This window comes from Amphiura filiformis, chromosome 11 (genome assembly GCF_039555335.1).
Source record: "Amphiura filiformis chromosome 11, Afil_fr2py, whole genome shotgun sequence".
Classification (NCBI taxonomy): domain Eukaryota; kingdom Metazoa; phylum Echinodermata; class Ophiuroidea; order Amphilepidida; family Amphiuridae; genus Amphiura; species Amphiura filiformis.
The window spans coordinates 3,894,543-3,914,783 of record NC_092638.1 but is presented as its reverse complement, the minus strand read 5'-3'; the positions used below and the strand labels follow the sequence as shown (position 1 = coordinate 3,914,783).

General features: G+C 37.1%; 1 protein-coding gene across 1 annotated transcript in view; it reads left to right on the top strand.

Annotated features, from left to right (window-relative positions):
• Nucleotides 1-290: 290 nt before the first annotated feature.
• LOC140164237 (phospholipid-transporting ATPase ABCA3-like) overlaps nt 291-20,241 on the top strand; it is a 34,541-nt gene continuing 14,590 nt past the window's right edge. Inside the window, exons 1-10 of the mRNA XM_072187496.1 lie at nt 291-400; nt 6,251-6,664; nt 10,773-11,069; nt 12,562-12,806; nt 13,279-13,516; nt 15,596-15,769; nt 16,897-17,078; nt 17,774-17,929; nt 18,575-18,850; nt 19,995-20,150. Of these exons, the coding sequence (XP_072043597.1) occupies nt 6,310-6,664; nt 10,773-11,069; nt 12,562-12,806; nt 13,279-13,516; nt 15,596-15,769; nt 16,897-17,078; nt 17,774-17,929; nt 18,575-18,850; nt 19,995-20,150 (2,079 nt within the window). The 5' untranslated portion in view covers nt 291-400; nt 6,251-6,309. The remainder of the gene's footprint in view (nt 401-6,250; nt 6,665-10,772; nt 11,070-12,561; nt 12,807-13,278; nt 13,517-15,595; nt 15,770-16,896; nt 17,079-17,773; nt 17,930-18,574; nt 18,851-19,994; nt 20,151-20,241) is intronic.

The window sequence follows — 20,241 nt, the reverse complement described above, 5'->3', positions numbered from 1 at the left end:
TAAGGGGATGTGATCTCAGATCACGTAACAATCATTGCCTTTACACATGGAAGAAAGAGATAGATTTACATAACTTTGTAGCTCACATGATTTAAATCCCGTGTCATATGACCCTGAGTAATCAACTTATTTTTTCGCGAGGAATATTTTTCATGTGTATCTCGTTTAAAGAAAATATGTACGGTACACAATAGCACAGATCGCCGTTGTCATTGCTGCTTGACAGAACTGCAAGTGTCCACATAGAGGCGTATACGTGCAGATGTTGGGAGCGAGACTATACAGCTGATCCGATCGAGAACGAAAGCTTTCGGTACAAGGAAAATGAATTGGAAGTAGGAGAAAGGAGTGAAATTATGCATCAAAACAGGTGTAAATGGTCTTGATTCCGAGTCACGAAGTTAGTATTTGTGGTAAAGTATACATTTACTCACTGACTTGAGCTGTAACTTGGGCTAAATGAAATGTGAGATAGAAATGTACTATCATGGTTCAAAAGTTGTTGAATTCGGCAGTCATATACATGATACATTGCATGATTGTACATGCCCTGTATGTCAGACAGGGTCTAATTCTGCATAAAACCGGGCAAAGTTATTTCTATATAGATCTGCTGCGCATTCAAATTGCATTGTATTGCATCGTAATTTCATTTGTGTCTATGCTAATTATGTTTACACAACATGAACTCATGTGTTTTCAAGCAAATTCACCGATAATAGGTGATCAAAAGCGATCGGAATGTTACAAAAGTACAGATCGCATTCAGCTTACTTCATATGAGATGATCTTTGGAAAAATACGGCATAATTTGTCTTGGTGTTTGCGGAATGCCATGCAGTAAAATATTAATACGTTATGGCAATTCATGATTGACAACTAACAATCGGCGTGTCCTTCAGTATCCTCCACTGTCAATTTCTTATCCACTCACTAATCCTCACAAAAGCTTTGTGTTGATTACGTAATGTGTGGAGGCAAATTGCAATAAGTACAATGAAATAATGAGTAGGGCGGGCTCGAGGCGGGTTTCTTCTTCATCTTACGTAACAGTATTGTTCTCCAAAAAACCCGGAAGCTTGTCGTTTGGAGCTCTAGCTGAAATACAGCAAGATAATGTAAGATAGTAAATGTAAACCTGTATTTTAGCTAGAGTATCTCGAGCTACTGTATGTGCACAGTATATGCACATGAATGATAAACAGAGCTGGGATTTTCTCGGGGTTGTTCCGTCTATTGCACTTACCCATTTCTCAAGTCTGCCAAAGCTGCAGCAGGGACACCAATTCCATGTGAGTGCAACGGTCATGTCAATAAGGCTAAAAAATATCGAATCCCGCCGAATGATGTGAAAATTTTATTTTTTCTAATTTTTGAAAAAATGTTTGGGACCGATACCACTAGTACAAAGCATTACACATGCTTGAACTTTTGTATTCTCTGTCTCAAGTTTTAATGTTTACAGACAGGTGTAAGTTTCAACAAATTATTCCAAATTTTCAAGCCTTTTTAAATTTGGTCAAAACTAAGTTTAAAACTGAATATAAAATTGCAGAAAAAAATGGTAAATTGGGAAAACACTTTAAATTTTTTTCATTTGACATCTCTGGAGAGTGAATATCAATTTAGTATAAATTCATTTTGCTGTTTTACTTTTGTTTTTCCTGAATTTACTACTCCCATTTATTTTTCAAGCTACACATATTCATGTAATCAGCCTGCATAATGTTGACTGTATTATTCACCAGTCCATGTTCCATGTTTTTTATGTGCCCATTTATACGATAGTAGTGCATGTATTCAAGAATACCATCATGAATGTTGTCTTTGTCCTCGGTCTTTGTCTCTGTTGTCTCTCTCTGCACCTGTTGCTTTAAAAAGTATTGATTATAATATTAAAAGTATAAAAATTAATGTGATTGTAAATATAAATTTATGTAATTGTTCATGATCGTTGGGAACTGGTGGTTCTTTGTGTATTGTTTTTTCTCCCTCCACCAGTTCCAAGCACAGGGGAAAAAAAAGAAAGAAAAAAAAAGATCGAATGACGTACCTTTTTCATAGTTTGATTACGAAATTCTCATACTGATGCATTCCAGAAACTGATGAAATCAGACTTATTCAGGTGCCGCTAGAACTAAATCTGTATTCTGTAACGGGTCGGGTGCCCCTAGAACCAAATCCGTACTCATGGGTCCCCCCCTCATAAAAATCCCGAAACGTATGTCATTTTAGTAAGTTTGTAACAAATATAATAGAATCATGGTCTCAGTCATGTATTTAAGGCCATAGGCCTTCGCCTTCGCTGTGTGAGACAATAAGTCTTTGGCAGAGGAAAGTTCATGGTGACGCCGACCATCCTTGGTCGGTAAAACATCTGAATCCAGCCATGAAAGGGTCTTCATCATCAGTACCCTTAGTTATACGGTATGTATTATCATTAAAAAATCATTAAATTGTCTTATTTTCGTTTGCAATAACATCAAAATCTACCAAACTTGCGTATTAATTTGCCATTGAAAATGCTGTTTCTGTTTTGAAAAACACGAGAGCTTCTGGGACCCCCACCAGGGGCCCTGGACCCCACGCCGTAAGGCTCGCACTCTTCATGTGCTTCGAAAATTGCGCTTCGCGCAAGCACTTCATTTTTTTTTCAATCAGTGGGGCACCCAGCTATTAATGCCCGCGGGCACCAAAAACCAAAGTTACGCTACTGATAATGGGATCGATTGAGCCTATATTTATATTGATTGAGCCCATATATAAGTAGCTAATTGGGCTACGCATCCTGCACAACAACAAATAAACACAAATGGGGAACAACTGCTCGCTACAAAAAAATAAGAAAGAAAGAACAGTTTACCAACCCAAAGTGTTACAATTAAACAAGATAGCAAATAAACACGAATCCCAACCAGCACACAACCCAACTTGAAAAAAAAAAAAGGGAATGTGCGGGCCTGCCGGCATGGGAATCTATGTCGAAACCACGACCTTCCGATCTCTAGACGGAAGCTCTATCCATCTTTTCTTGTTTATTTTGCCTTCAGGGGGTCACATAATTTGGCAGTATTTTGCCTTGTTTACTGGTGAACATTTACGCCATCAACATTGATGGCTCAATGGTAAGAGCGTTGACCAACTTAGCCCTAACACCCATACCTGCTTTTTGCTATCGGAAGTTAAAGAAGAAATGAAAAAGGAGAGAAGATGAACAAAGAAGTCACTTGGCATCAAGGCATGAGCCAGAGGGGTGTCTAGGTGTCATTTGGACACCCTGTTTTCAATTTGGACACCCTAAAATTCTGATTTTTCTAATGGAGTGAATAGGACGAGGACACCCTGATTTTGTAGAAGGTATTTTTGACCATTTTGGAAACCCTAAAGACACCCTTCTGGCTAATGCCTTGCTTGGCATGGCACCCCAGGTTACGAACCTTGGACCCCTCGCATGCCAAACACACAATCACGGACCGGTAGCTACCCGGGTTACACTGCCCCAGCCAGCAATTCTGTGAGCATAACACTTAGGGTGATTGCGTCATCGCAGACCCTGGGATTCACACATGCGCAGTGGTTTTCATCGTGGTATTTTGTGGTATTTATGGGTGTTTGGGTTTAACATAGGCTTCAGTATAGGGCCTATTATAGGCCCACTATTTCTACATTTCCATTGAGCAGCATTTTGGCTTTAACTTTTTGCTTTTCACTATTTTGTACATTATTATGCTGAGTGCATGAAGTTTGTACCACTCTGAATTTTTACCTTGTATAATTTATTATTATTTGTAGTTCTTTGTTTCCAGTTGTAACTTTAGGTCGAGGGCACTGCACCTCACGCTCTGCGTTTAGCAGTGTCCTCATCCATCATCTTGCCCATGTAAGTTTTTCATTGATATTTACCTTTTTCAATGTAGGCCTACACTGTGTATATATTTATATTTAGAATTTTCATAATTGTACAATTCATTGTTTATTGTAGCTTGATGAATATTGTTGCTTGTTGCTTGATGAATGGATAAAATAAAATTGATTGATTGAAAAATAAATGTTAGGCCCTTCGCACTTGATTATTAGTTTCCTGTTTACCGCCCGCGTCCAAAATTGAAAATCACAAAATAATTAATTATTTTGTTTTTGTTTCTGATTTTCTCCATTAAAAATAAAATGAGTTTCAACTACTTCTATTTGCCATTTTCTGACTTTAATAATATCAACAATAATGATGAATAAACAATGAGTACAACTCCACCTTCACTTATTTATAAACTCAAATATTGTTGTGAAATAATTAAATGCCCTCGAGCTCTCTTGTCAAAATGAGTTGAAGGTTACTTGTAACTGTTCAAACTAAATGAAGAAAATAATAGATAATTAATAATTAATAATAGGCCTGTTATCGATAGAGATTTTGTGTATCTCCATGTTGGAAGAAAATACTTCCGACAATCGACATGTATCGACAGTCAACAACCTGACAGCGTGGGAAATATCTTAACTTGCCCATTGATCACCAACCTCCAATTAAGCTTAGGCTTACCCAATTCATCAAAACAAATGCTCTACAAAGATCGTGTGTGTGGCATTACTGCTCTACCTCCACATGATCTGCACAATATGTCATGATGTTTCAAAGCTGTAATTGGTTGGAAGGTCCCCATGTCACTGACATAATATAACATACATGTGCTTGTCCATTTATTACGGCATTATTCACATCACTGTGATGACTTCTTTTGCATGTCACATAATTTGTGAATTCTATGCTCCTGGTTGAGGGGGTATGTCGTATAATTTTTGTTGAACTGTGAACTTAAGGTCAACAAACTTAATCATGTTGGGTGTCACAAGTTGGCCCCTGGATGGGTGCACGAGTGACTAAACTTTCTATGCCGGGGGTGTGGCCTAGTAATTTTCCGTACAAAAAGTTGCTTTCTTGCATGAATGGCAGTTTCCTACTCCTAGTTTGTTTTGGTCTTGTGCTATTTATATTTCAAATGCTTAAGCTATCAGCGGCTAGTGGCTTTTGATGTTGTGAGACGGTACATCGTTTGTGTATCGAGACTACCATTGAGTGTTCCAACATGTCGGAAGTCTGTGAATTTTCCGACTATCGACACTTTCGACAGTCGATAACAGGCCTAATTAATAACTGAAAGTCACCTCGTCCCTTTTTCAAAATCTTTAACAGGAAACTAATAATCAAGTGTGAAGGGCCTTATCTAACCATGCACACAACCCTGCTTTTTGCTATCGGAGAGAAGATGAACAAAGAAGTCACTTTGCGCTCCAAGTGACTTGGAGTGATTGCATCATTCATCGCAGACCCTGGGATTCACGCATGCGCAGTGATTTTCATCGTGGTATTTATAGGTGTTAGGGTTAGTAAACAAGAAGTGATAGTCCCAAGATCAATCACTGCTGAGGAATAAATTGTTCATTTCTCAGCCATCTCAAGTGAAATATTAGATGCTGCAAATCCTATCTTTGGAATGATCTGAGTGATGGGGTTTTCATAAAACCTGTTTTTCCAGATAAAATGTCATCAAGTTTACTTTTGCTTTTTAGCTTGATATTTCAAATTGGAGTCACTCATTGAGGTAACCCCATTTGAAATTCACACTTCCTGTGTGGAAGAGTATAAGGGCATGTCTACTCTTCCATACGGTATGTACATGTATGGATTTCTGGAATAGCCCATCATCACAAAATGACTGAGGTACAGTCCCGTACTTGGACTCTTCAGTTCTTGTGTGTGTCAGTGTTATTTGGTGTGCCGTAATGTAAACTTGTGACATTTTAAAGTTGAAATTTTAAAGTTTTAAAGTTGAACAATGATGGCGCTATTAGAACATCAGAAAAAATACTAACAAATGTCAAGGAAATTTTCAAAAAACTTTTTATCATGAAATGTACGGAATAAGTCATTATTTGGCTAATTTAAATTTGAGATATGTCAATAGCACCCTCAATTTGCACACAAATACACAGTCTTTAGAATAAAAATTACCACAAAATAGCAGAAAAAAATGAATAATTTAATATAGAAACAAAAATCTATCTGACAAATAGCTTCAAAATATGTGTATTTAGTGTGATAGCGCTGTTGGTATTGTCCAGATCTGGAATTGAACATAACGTTTTTTTGTTAGAAAAATGAATAAATGACCACATCAAACAACCGTGGTGTGGTTATGCAGTATTTTATTTTAGGAGTTTATTTTTATTTTTATTTTTCTATTTTATACAGATACTCTGGTTCGATAATTTGTAGTGCGTATACAGTCACCAATCGAGAACATAATCACAATGGGAAGACGAGCCAACCAATTTGTATTGCTTCTATGGAAGAATTACACCCTACAGAAGCGAAAAGTTATATCAACAATATTTGAAATTGGTTTACCAGTGCTGATATCGGTGATCTTAATTGCTATACGTACCAAAGTGGACTACATCAAGTATACAGAGCCAACTCTGTACGATGGATACTCCATTCAGGACCTGCCTGGAAATCTGTCCCGTAATCGCAATCCAGTTATTTCTCTTCCGTCGAAATGGCAGATGGCTTATTCGCCCAATGTACTGTTAGTTGATAGGATCATGGAGAAGGTTGTGTATAATTTAAAGGGGAATATCTTTAAGTCACGATTAGTACCAGGAGGTAAGAAATGGGCTATTCCAGTTGAAATCCACATTCCCCTGTGGAAGATATTTCTAATATCTTCCACATTCCCCTGTGGAAGATATTTCTAATATCTTCCACTGGAGGAGTATGTTTTTCAAATGTAATAGGTCAAGGTTAATCATTTTGAAACTCATACTCCCCCTGTATTTGGCTTTACCTACCGTATTGTTTGTAATAAACGCCCCGGGGGCGTTGCATTTTTCCAAAAGGGGGGCGTTTATTGGAAGTGAATTGTCATTGAAAAAGCTTGAAAATCGGGTTCAATTTCCCGATGGTGCTCCTATTAAAAGGAGGGATTTACGACTATACATGATGGCGGCGCCCACTGAAAATGATATTTTCGTTAGAATTCAACAAAATTACACATGTAAGTGCATGTAATTAGTGAAATTCTACCATAATTAGGCAATGAAATGGATGGGAGTTGAGTCATCACAGGTTTTGTCCATTCAATTTAGCGATCGTGACTGACATGACTGATGCAAGTTTTAAGCTTACCTACGATATGCGATGGATGGCATGGAAATGTTTGCATTTTGTCAATTTTCACAGAAAAATTGGAGGGGGGGCATTTATTAGAGGGGAGCGTTTATTACAAACAATACGGTATATCTTCCACAACTGGAGTGAGTATTTCAAATGGAAGTTACCCAATTGTCTATTCTACAGGGTGGGCCATTAAAAAGTTTACACTTTTTCGATGGCTTATTTCTCAGAAATGAAAACACATATTGAAATAAGTTGAACATATTTGTAAACCTCTATGCCTGGACTGTCATTGCTGAAAAGGGCATTAACATCCATGGTCTAATTACAAAATGGCGACCATTTAAAGCAGAGAAGTCAAAAACCACTTTGCCCACACGTAAGACTATAGACAATGATCATGCATATTAAGTTTTTAGGCTTAATTATAAGCAAGTTTTAAAAAAGTTTGATAACTCTATATGCATTTACTTGAGTGTCATTGCCGGGGTCATCGGACTCATGCGTGTATGAGTTGTTTACTGTTTGAAAATCATTCATCTGTGAAATTGACACAAAAGGCTGATTGGACATGCTCATTTACATATTAACAAATACACTAGTTTTGGAGGGAACTTCAAATTTAAAATGCCTATTGCGTGCGTTCTTGTCATTCATGTTAGAGATACCCGTGTAAGTACTTTGAGGTGATTCTTGCTGTTCAAAATGCGGCAGTTTACAAAGGAGGAACAATTTTCATCGAGGAGGAAATTTCAAGAACCGGAAAGGTGCGCTCTGTCCTGAATGCATGGCGAACCAGTTTCCGAATACCAGACTTCCTAGTCGCCGACACATCTATAATATTAAACAAAAGTTTCACTTACATGGAACTGTTCTCAATCGGAACAAATCTAACAGTGGGAGACCACGAACAGGAAGATCAGCCAATCACATTGCCGATGTTAGAAGGGATTTGCAAGCTAACCCAAGATTGAGTACTCGACGGAACAATTGTCCCCATATTCCAAGGACAACGTTCAGACGAATCATCACTCATGATATCGAATGGCACCCTTAAACTATCCTTAAGCGTCATGGACTGCAACCAGGAGATCCAAATTGGCGACTTCAGTTTTGTAACTGGTTAGTTAACAGAGCACGCCGCTTTCTTGATACCGCTGTTGTTGTTGTGAGGCAAACTTTCAAATGGACGGGTCTGTCTCTTCTCAAAACGTACAGATGTATGCACCGAAAGGCAATCCTCCGAGAGACTTTGCTTTTAACGTTCCACATGACAAACGCAAAGTTAGTGTTCTTGCAGCCGTCACAGGAAACAACCGGTTGATAGGACCGATATTCGTTGACCAGAACATAAATGGAAACGTTTACCTCGACATAATCAGTGATCAACTAGAGCCTCAACTGGTCCAAATATTTGGACAGCAAGCAGGGGCCATCCGCAGGGCGTGGTTCTTTCAAGACGGAACACCAGCCCACCGTCTTATCGCTGTTAGAGACAGATTGCAGGAGTTGTTTCCGCATCGTGTTGTCGGCCTTGGACATCATGTGGAGTGGCCTCCGAGGAGTCCTGATCTGACACCTTTGGACTTCTGGCTTTGGGGTGATGTCAAAGGCGTCTGTGTATGCGAGAGGCCGCCAAGGAATTTCGCGGGAGCTGAGGAGACGTATTACAGATGCGTTCACAAGGATCGGACGCACCAGGGTTACTTCAAGAGCAGTTCACCATGTACGATCGTGCGATGATTTGTATTCATGAGCAAGGAGGCCACGTTGAAGGGCGATAAGAACACTTTAAAGACAGAAGCATTTTCACTGTGGCATGCATAAATACGTGACTTTATGGAACCATGATAAGCAGTAATGAAGAACAGAACTATTTTATCAGAGTCAAATATGATTTTACTTGTATTCTTACTTTTCTAGTGCAATATTTTTAATTTCATGACAATTTGAGACAAATAACTTCGTTTCCATTGAAGCACTGCTACGGTTTACATGTGTCTATATGAAGAAATGATTTCGAAGAGAAGGAGAGACATTCCTGACACCTATTTAGAAATTTATCTTGTTATATCTCTATATAAGATTTATGTTATATTGCAATAACCATCATGAAGACTTGGGTATAAAATTATGCACATTATCTAGAATGCGACTGCAAACAAACGTTAACTGCGCAGATTATTTAAAGCTACTGTTACATATTCTGTTCAACTGGAAGGCTACATATTCTGTTTGAAAAAGAAATATTTATTTAAATATGGTTAATTTACAAGAGAAATATTGACAGAACTTTCATGCGTACTGTTTTTTTTCTTCCTTTGTTCCTAATCCATTGTGGTGTGAACCAGCGACCATCATATATCGCGTGATCATCCGCTCCATTTGACTTACGTGTGTGCAAAGTGTTTTTTGACCCCCTTGCTTCAAATGGCCGCCATTGTGTAATTAGACCATGGATGTTAATGCCTTTTTCAGCAATGACAGTCCAGACATAGAGGTTTACAAATATGTTCAACTTATTTCAATATGTGTTTGCACTTTTGAGAAATAAGCCATCAAAAAAGTGTGAACTTTTTAATGGCCCACCCTGTATTCAAAACTCATACTCCCTATGTGGAAAACTTTAGCTAAATCTTCCACAGGAGAAGTGTAGATTTTAAATGGAATAATCCAATGCAGTGAAGCTTTTATAAAAGAGAGTGCTTTGTAGCACTCACAAAAGGTTCAATTCATTAAAAAAAAAATTGAAAAAAAATTACCAAAAAAAGGGGCAGATTTTATAACTTGTGTTCCCTTCTTATTCAAGATATATAGAAATGTGTACAAAATCGACAATTTACTTGCAGTTGGCTTTAACTCTGGCATAGGGACTCTCCAGTTCCACAATGAAGAATTAAATCGCAAAAATTTTAAAGATAGATTTTGCATTTTTCGCTTGAAATCGCATATTTTTGTATTTTTTGGAAAATCAAGGTGCACTTTTTGGCCTCCAAAATTGCATATTTCTGGCAGGCCTACCTACACCGTGAACCTTCATTTTTCAATTTTCTATCTCTATTATAGGAAACATCACTACCGGTACTTAAGTGAAAAGCTATACAGGCCTACATTTTAGTTCCTGGGATCAGAATTTTTATTGTGAATACATAGATGTATTATAAAAAAGCAATAAATTTGATAATAATTTTGGACATTTGAGAATTTAGCTACTGTTTGATACCTCAATTGTGTGATTATTAAATTAATTAAAGCAATTCAAAACACCTACCACCAAATTTCATCTTTTAAATCAAGAAACTATGATCCCCTAATGCTCTACATGCTAGCCATAGGCATTAACAATAAAATAAAAAGTTTAGAAATATTTTTGCAAAATATCAAGAGCTATCTCAAGAACCAAACCAATGCTAGTCTTGTTTGTACTCATTTTGATGCATTTTTCTTGCTGATTCCATGTATGATCATGAAAATGAACAATTTTGACATTTTTGAAAAAAAAAAATGAAATTTATCGTCTGCAATCAAGAGGGTTAAACAAGTTTGGCAAGTAGATGCCTTGTGTTTATTTATTATAATTTAATGTTTCATTTTGCAGGACCTGGATTTGATACAGAAGATATTATGCTTGAATTCATAGCTAACCAAACCGTCAATGCTAGCTCAGAAATCCTAGGTGGTATAACCTTTTACAATGAATTCAACTCATTAGACCGACTCCCAACAAATATCACCTACAGCATACGACTAAAATCGGGACAAAGGAATATACCGTTTGACGACCTCTTTGAGAATGCGGATGGTAATGTTAGCCAGTGGAAAACAGACCAGCGTTTTCCAGCATTTCAGCTTCCTGGACCAAGGGAGAAGTACCGCACATGGGGAGGTAGCCCAGGTATGTCACCTCAAAACAAATGTTTGAAAAGATGACAGTCACACTTGCATGATTGTGAAGATAATCATTCATCCAGGTAGTATAATAACATATTTCTACAATGTATGAATTTGAGATTGTAATTTGATCTACTGTACGGTACTTAATTTTTGGCCCCCATATACATGTATATAATATGCTAGTACTTTGGAAAAGAGAGAAACAGTGGATGTTAATGGTTATGTCCACAACATGACTGCATCTCAGGGATTTGAATCAACAAAATTTGATTGCAACACAATGGAATTTCTGGCCTCACCTCACCTCACAGGCCGTGTCATCCACTCCTCAAGTAGCGTCCATTTACTTCTGTTCTGTGCTGTCCTTGCCCTGGATTCACACATTCCTACACCTCAATGGCAGCCATAGCTGGGTCCCCCCTTAGATCGATTCCACCTAAAATGTGAAATGATGTGGCCTTGGCGGGGATATTAATCTGCATTCCATCACCCGTGTTACACATAGACAAAAGAATGATGAAAGTTTACAACACAATACAATTCAACATCAATTTTTAAGCGGATTTAATGCACCCAATTGGGCAGTAACAATACCAGTTTTGTGCAGACGGGACCCAGTAATGGCCGACTGAATTCTGACCATCACTTGGCTCGTTGGATTCGTCTATAGGATGTGATATCATCACACCATCTTCGTTCTTGTCTTTCCCTTCTTCTCATTCCTGTTCTTGCTTACCATTCAGTTATACCTCTTTGTCCATCTGTTGTCCTCTCTGTGAGCTATGTGAGCTATCTCCACTATGCCTCTTTGAACTTTTTAATGATATCTGTGACATTTGTTTTCCCTTTGTTTCAACATTCTTTGCTTTTTCATCTATGGTGATTGATGTAGCATTTCTTTCCATAGCATGCTGTGCTATATTGAGGTTTTGTTCCAAACACTATGTTGTTGTCCATGTTTCACAACCATACATTGTAGGTCATTGTAGGTAACACACACTGATTGAAGACTCTTTTTCTCAGTGTGATTGGCAATCATTTGTCACATCGGATATATTTGGGATTTCAGTCTAAGCTACAAATGTACCTAATATGAAATAAGTTAATACCTAAGTGGAAGAAGGTCCCAACTCCACCATTTTACAAAAATAAGTTCGACCCAACATTTTATTGCTAGCAGACAGGTCTTCCATGTTTGTGAAAGAAGGGCTCAAATCCACTCTCTAAATAGTCTTCCAAGTACACTAAATCATGGTTTCCATGGAAGAAAGGCCCAACTCTATGCCTTTATTTCCATAAATATTGGGAATATTATGGAGATGGAGTTTTTCTTCCTCTTAGGTATTCAATTGTGCTCAGTTCACAAAAAAAAACCTTTTTACCTACAGTGTCCCTGAATGTTTCGCTTCATTGAAACACACAACGAAAGCCTGCGTGTTTGTTCAATGTCAACTTCTAACATATTTCTGTCTTTGTTTTGTCCATCTGTACAGGTTACATGAGAGAGGGATTCCTCTCCTTACAACACGCTGTCGACAAAGCCCTCATCCAGTCACAGAATCTAACCACAGATAACGTGACCGTTAACATGAGACGCTATCCATACCCACCATACAACGATGATCTGATGATAGTGGTGATACAGACTCAGTTTCCGTTTCTTGTCTTGGTCAGCTTGGTGTTCACAGCTCTCAATATCACACGCAGTGTGGTGCATGAGAAAGAGAGGAAGTTGAAGGTTGGTGCAACTATTGGGCTATTCCAGTTGAAATCCATACACTCCCTATGGAAGACATGGTCTTAATCTTCTACACAGGGAGTGTGAATTGCAAATGGGGTTACATGAATGGGCGACTCCATTTGAAATCTACACTACCTGCGTGGAAGATCAAGATCATGTTCCATAGGGGGTGTAATGTATGAATTCAAATGGAATAGCCCATTGCATATCTGTGCAGAGATATCTGCTTCTCAGAAAACTTCTTGAATTCAACAATAAATTTTGATCTGGTTATCCTGTATGGGACAAGTGCAAGAACAAATTCACTTTTGAGATTTTTTTCAAGCATTTCAGGATTTTTTATTTGACATTGTCAGCAAATTAAGTGGCATGATATATCTCTGGGACTCTGATATATGTAATGATATCTCTTTGATCAACTTGCCCCTTTCTCAGATTGGACTTTTTTATGTGTCTCTGTTTTGAATAGGAATCTATGAAGATGATGGGCCTTAACAACTGGCTTCATTGGGTGGCGTGGTTCCTCAAGTATCTGCTATTTCTCTTCATCTCCGTATTCCTCATGACACTATTCTATTCTGTACCAGTTGGAGATAAGGGAGCGGTCATCAATAATAGCGATCCAACGTGTATCTTTGTGTTCTTCTTCATGTTCAGCATTTCAACGATAGCTCTGTGCTTTATGCTGAGTGCGTTTTTCTCCACAGGTAAGCAACTGAGTTTCAGGATGTGGGCCTTTTGGGTTAAGGGGCACCAATTTGTGGAGAGTGTTTAAAAATTGGAATTCAATCAGGGTCTTAGGCAAGATTTGAAGGTTTGGGTGTGTAAATTCAAAAAACTGGGTGTGTAAATTAAAAAAACTGAGTAGGTAAATTTAAGATTTGTGTGTAAAGTATAGGCCATGTGGGCAAAAACTGGGTGTGTAAAACACTCCCTACACAGCTGGCTGCCTAGCTAAGCCCTTGAATTCAATAGTCAGTGTTTTGTACCAGGTGACCCAAAAGAAAACAGTTATGTAGATTTTTGAAAATAATCTAAATTTGTTTTAAAACAAATATTTATGTCCTTTTCATGACATAATGTATGTACTCTGTACTAGATAGTACCTGCATGAATGTCAAAGTCACAACTTGTGTAAGTCCGCATTCCATGCATTCCTGAGCAAGCTGTTTATGTTACATAATACAACACAAGGTTCATTACCTCTGTGCATTTGGCGGGGCATTTGAGTAGGCCCAATCATAGCATGGCAGATGAAATATTTTATTCTGATGAACAGAGAATAAAACTGTTGAGTTTTATGTCAAGAGTTCAGTCAGAAAATAAACAATATTCTTACAGTATAACACAGCAGCGATTTCAACCCAAACAAAGCCTAAATCTAAAAGGTAGTATTGATTTCATTGATGATAGGAGGTAGATACTGTGTGCAGAAAAATGCCTTCACAAAAAAGCTACATTCCTCTCCAATGACCATCCTTTCTTTTTTGCTATCACTAAGAGTCAAGAAGCTGTAAAACGGATTTATTTGCAGATGGCCAATATTTAATTTGTTGTTATGGTTCTTTAGTGCAATAAGTCCAACCATGAAAAAATATAAAAAGTAATAAGAACAAATATGAAAACAAAGATGTGCTTATTGTTGACAACTTTTGTTGTACGATATTGTGATGATTAGCCACTTTTGACACCCCTATCATCTTGCGCACATAAATTAAGTTGCAGACAATTACAACTAAAAGAACAAGGAATTGATAATATCTGTAAAATTGGGAAAAATTCTGGAATTTAAATTTACCTTTTTGGAGCTGAATTGGTGATGAGAACAAAACATCAAACCGATACAATTCAGGGTTTCCTGATAGGTGCACGAGGTCACAAGCAGTGTGCAAATAATATAAGAGCTCACTTCCTATAAAAGGGTATTATTATACATGCAGGACATGTCATAGTAAGATTGCATGATACCATTAGTGGGTGCAAAGTAGTATGTCCACAGTTGCAGCAGCTGAAAGGAGCATCCCATCATGCATTGCAGTGGATCTGTTTGCTCCATATCAAATGTAATGGACAAAAGTAAGAGCTGCTTATTGAGACCTATGGATAGTAGCAAAATACATATTTTTTTCATGCAAAAGTTTAAGCACCCTTCAGGGAAGTGAGTAATGGAAAGTTGAAATGGGGGATTTTGTGTACATTTTCAGTGGCATATATAATTCTATTATGGTACTGCAAAGCATGATGGGATACTCCTTTGAGCTGCTGTGGTCTACAGTATTGCTGTTGACTTCAGGAATGTGGTGTTAGACCACATTCACAATTGAATCGTTTTGAAATTTGAAGTTCTTCTTTGGTGGCACTCTTAGGCATAAACTCACATCTTGAAGCAAGGGACAAACAGAATAAAATATAATACAATATTAATGGAAGGGTTCATTTTCAAGTGTCCTACATGTACATTCAAGCAAACTTTAATGTTATTACTTATTACATATTTTTCAGATTACATGTATAATAGAGTGAAAATCCGGAACTTTCACTTCTATAGCAGTGGGCTATTCCATTGTATTACCTGAATGGATGACTCCTTTTAAAATCTACACCCCCTGTGTGGGAGATTAAGGTCATGTCTTCCATAGGGGGTGTATGGATTTCAACTGCAATAGCCCATTTCATGAAAAAAGTTACAACAGAAATCATTTGAGTTTGCAGAATTTGACATACAGGGCCAAAAATAAATCCAGGAAATTTTGACTTATAATTTTTTTTATTTCCTCCGTTGACAGCTAACACTGCAGCTGCTGTTGCCGGCATAGTGTGGTTCTTTTCCTATGTTCCATATTTCTTTCTACAACCACGATATAGTCAGCTGAGTCAAACGGCAAAGATCTCATCTTGTTTATTAAGCAACACAGCTATGTCTATGGGTACACTCGTTATTGGCATGTTTGAAGGCACAGGTAAGTTCAAACATATACAGACTACATTATTATGGTACTGCAGTTATTGTTTACCCATGTATATCCTAAACAAAGACAGATATGTCATAATTGGATAACAGCCAATAGCTGCATCTTTTAGATCACATTTAAGACCTCGTTTGTCAAAATCATTTAAGAAGTAAAGACACAATGATCCAAAAACTCAAGGAAGATTTTAAGCCAAAATAATGAAAGAAATACTACATGTACATGTTATCTTGGCCATTTAATGGGGTGCTGGGGGATTCAGTTATGACATCAATTCAAAAGTGTCTGTTGTCCATAAAACTCAACCAATTTTGCCGATTCCAATTAGGTGTAAGTTGGAACATGTGTAAAATCATGTTTGGACAAAAATCACCAAATTCTTAAAAAAAATTGTACATTATGGCTGTAAAGGCTTATTCAGTGATCCCAACAAAAGTGTAAAAAAATTAAATTAGATTTCCTGAAAGTGAAGGATAAGTCATTAAAATTATTAGGTATTAAAAATTGAAATGAAAAAGTTTGGCAAAATATAAGGGAAAACAGCAGTATTGGCAAAGTTGAAGTCCCATTCAAATAAATAATTTCTCTACTTTAAAGGGCATTTTGTGATCAACAGCATCATCCCCTCACTTTTCTAAAAAAAAGTTGAGATTTTTATATCACTGAAAACCTCTGGCTACATAATGTTTATGTACAAAAAAATTGCAGATTAATTTGTTTAGCAAAGATATTGTGAAATTTTGTTCTTTTCTATTGAGCAGTGTAATACACATAATCATGCATAACTTGCAAATGCAAAATCAGAATCAACTGAAATTTTGGGAATAAACTTTTTTCTTGGATATACTGAAAAATGTCATAAAAAGAGTGTGCTAGGATCACGAAATACTAATTTAAGTAGAGAAATTACACTTACAGATTCATGTAAAATGTCTTATTTTTGTCCTTCATACACAGTTTTCAGCTTAACCACTAGGAGGCTGTGTTAGCACATCTTTGACACTAACAAATTTAAAGGTGTCAAATTTGAATTTTGATGATATTTTATGATCCTCCGGATGAGCAAATGAATAAGCCTTTAATTTAAGTATCTCATTCTTTTATCATCTTGTGCACAGGTGCTGGGATTCAGTGGTCTAATATAAACAGCCCCATATCAGTAGATGACCAGTTCACATTCTTCCAAGTTCTCCTTATGATGGGAGCAGATACAGTTATATATTTTATAATCACATGGTATGTAGAGGGTGTCTTCCCTGGAGACTACGGTGTACCTAAGCCATGGTATTTTCCAGTCATGGTAAGTTGTTGCACTCTTTCTCTTTATTTTGCTATTTTACAGTTTAATTTGCTCTATAAGGTGACAGAAAAATCCCTTTTCTACGGGCAGACAGACTTGTCAAGTATGTCTGTCGGTCGTGATATTTTTATTGTTTTTTATGGATGAGGCTAATGGCCGTAAAAATCACCAAAAGTTTGAAACATCTGGAAAAAAAAAATTTCAGTCAAACTTTTCAGACTCCAAACCTTTGAGTCATAATCAATCCACTTTGACCCCAAACAGCTGTTTTTAATTGCATTCAGCTAAAAAAACAAAAATATATAAAACCTGAATCGGTCAGGCCAGTAGAACAGGGTTTTTTTGCCCGAATGGAAATGCAATTTTTTTTTTGGTTTGCGGTACCCCTCATATAAGTGTGGTTGTAGGTGTGTGCTATTGTAAACATTGTTAACTGGGAACACACATAAGAAATTGTCAAAACATCAAAAACAGGCGAACCAATACATAACCAAACATGCAATTAGAAAATGAGTCGTTAAGACTACTTTTGAACCCATTTATAGTGGGGATGATTTGATGATAAGTGGGATATTATTCCAAAACATTCTTGTGTGAGTGTGTGTTTGCACATTGCCCAGTCTATTGCTATGTTATATGAACCCTGCATATTTGATGAGGGGGAACCCACTGAACTTGTTATGTTTGCCTGACAGAAATCTTACTGGTGTGGGTATCGTTTGACTGCAGTGGACACTGAAAGACAGGCTTTGTTAGCAGACAGTAAAGCTTCGTATACGGTTAACTCTGACTATTTTGAGAGAGAACCTGTAGGTTTACCAGCCGGAGTGGTCATCAAGAATCTCAAAAAGGTATGCTAGTACTCAGAAATTCAGTTGAATGAACAAAAGATATTTGATTGAAGCATATTGGACAATAAGGTCCGTATACACAAAACAAGTTAGGCCAGGTCTAACGTTACACCTACAACTATGGAGGTTAGACTTGGGGATTATACATTGTAGCAATGTCCATAAGTTAAAACTGCAGCCATCATTAAAAATTATATTAAGCTTCATATGTTTGCCTTTAACAGGATCCACAATGATATTGAATAATAATATAATAATAGGTATACCAAAAAGTTCCTTTTCCATAGGACTAATCTCCATAAGGAGACCAGGTTAGACCTGGTCTATATTGTTTTGTGCATATGAACCTACATGCAATTTGCAAAGTTTACCCACATCGCACCTACAGAAAAAACTTTTTTTATTATTGTGACTGGTAAAGAACATCAAAAATGCAAATTACAGGAATATCTATGATAAGAAAATACAATATTGCACACATTTGGTTTAAAATAAATAAGGATAAATAGTGACTAGCACAATTACAAGCAGTGGAAATAAAGGATATATAATGGAAAAAGGACTACATGACTCTACATATGGAGCAGCGACAATATCAATAAACACACCAAAAAAGAAAACTAATACATATACCCCTTTCTCTAGGTTTTCAAGGGTGACAAAGTAGCTGTGAACGGCATCTCACTCAACATGTACGAGGGTCAGATCACAGCTCTACTGGGTCACAACGGTGCCGGGAAGACCACTACAATGTCCATGGTGACTGGCCTCATACCACCTACCAGCGGCACAGCAGTCGTCAACAATTATGACATCCGTACTGACATAGATGGAGTCAGATCCAGCCTGGGATTGTGCCCACAACATGATGTACTGTTTGATGAATTGACAGTAGAAGAGCATTTGTATTTCTTTGCTGTGGTAGGTGTTTCTGAAAAATCTCAAAAATTCAATGGATAATTCTAGGGAATTTTGTCAACTTTTAGAAATACTGAGCCAAAATTTAGCATAACAAAATGGCGGCTTGTGAAATGTTTCTGCGTGTCGTAGACTCGGAGAGCCAAAAAATAATTAATTTCATTGAATTTTAAGAGTACTTTGGGCTTAAAGGTAAGTAAAATAAAAACAGTTGAAGAAAAGGTCAGTAAAATATGGGGTTTGCTCGGGCCATTTGCTGAATGTACATTCAAAATGGCAAATATTTTTAAGTGAAAAGCAGCTTAATTTTGCAAAATTGCAATTTCTGTTTTCTAAGCGTATGGTCTTGACATTGTAAGAGAAGTACAGATTTTCTTTATAACATAAACATTTTGTGTTAATTGTAGCAAGAATTAGCTAAGGAATTCAAATATCACATATGCACTCCTTTACTTATCAATTTTTAATGGTGATCACCACTCTCTTTTTTCATCCAATAATTATGCAAATGAAACTGGTTATAATTGTATTGTATCCAATATTGGTGTGATTTATAACAATGCAGAGTGTGTTATTGTTTATGGTAAGGAAGTGCAGGTAAAAACAATAGCTATTTAGCTATTTCACACGCTGCATAAGGGCATATTGGCAATAAAATAAAATAAAATATCAATCAAAATCAATCAAAGGGCATATTGCCAAATGACAAACATTTAACTCTTTAAAATGCCAAATACCATTTAATCTTGGGCATATTAACCAAAAAATGGCAGTGGTAAACTATACACTATTATGTGTTGTGTGTAACAAGTCACCAAAAATTCAGGTTGAGTCAAGTCATTTGGACTAATTTTTAGCTCAAGTCAAGTCAAGTCAAGTCATTGGAGTCACCAATATAAATGGGGTCAAGTCACCAAATATTAGTTGAATCAGTCGCCTCATTTCACCTCAAGTCACAAATCATGACTCGTTACAGCTCTGGTGTTTGCAATGGCTTCTCCCATAGTGTTATACAACTTCAACCATATGAAGTACTCAAAATCATTTGTAGGAATTTGTTGTATAGGAGTCACCACTCAGTCATTTCATAGTTGCATAAGGCATGACAATTAGAATTGACTATATAATTGTTTCTTCAAATTTACAGCTGAAGGATTGCCCCAAGGCCATGGTGCAGAAGGAGATTGACCGATACATAACATCACTGGCGCTAGAAGACAAAAGGCATGAACGCTCCAAAAATTTATCAGGAGGGATGAAGAGGAAACTCTCTGTTGGTATTGCACTGATTGGAGATTCAAAGGTATGTACATGCACATTGGCTCACATGGTAGAATGGTGACTCATAAGGTTGTGGATTTGAGCCCTGTTTGTACCATCATATCGGACACTTA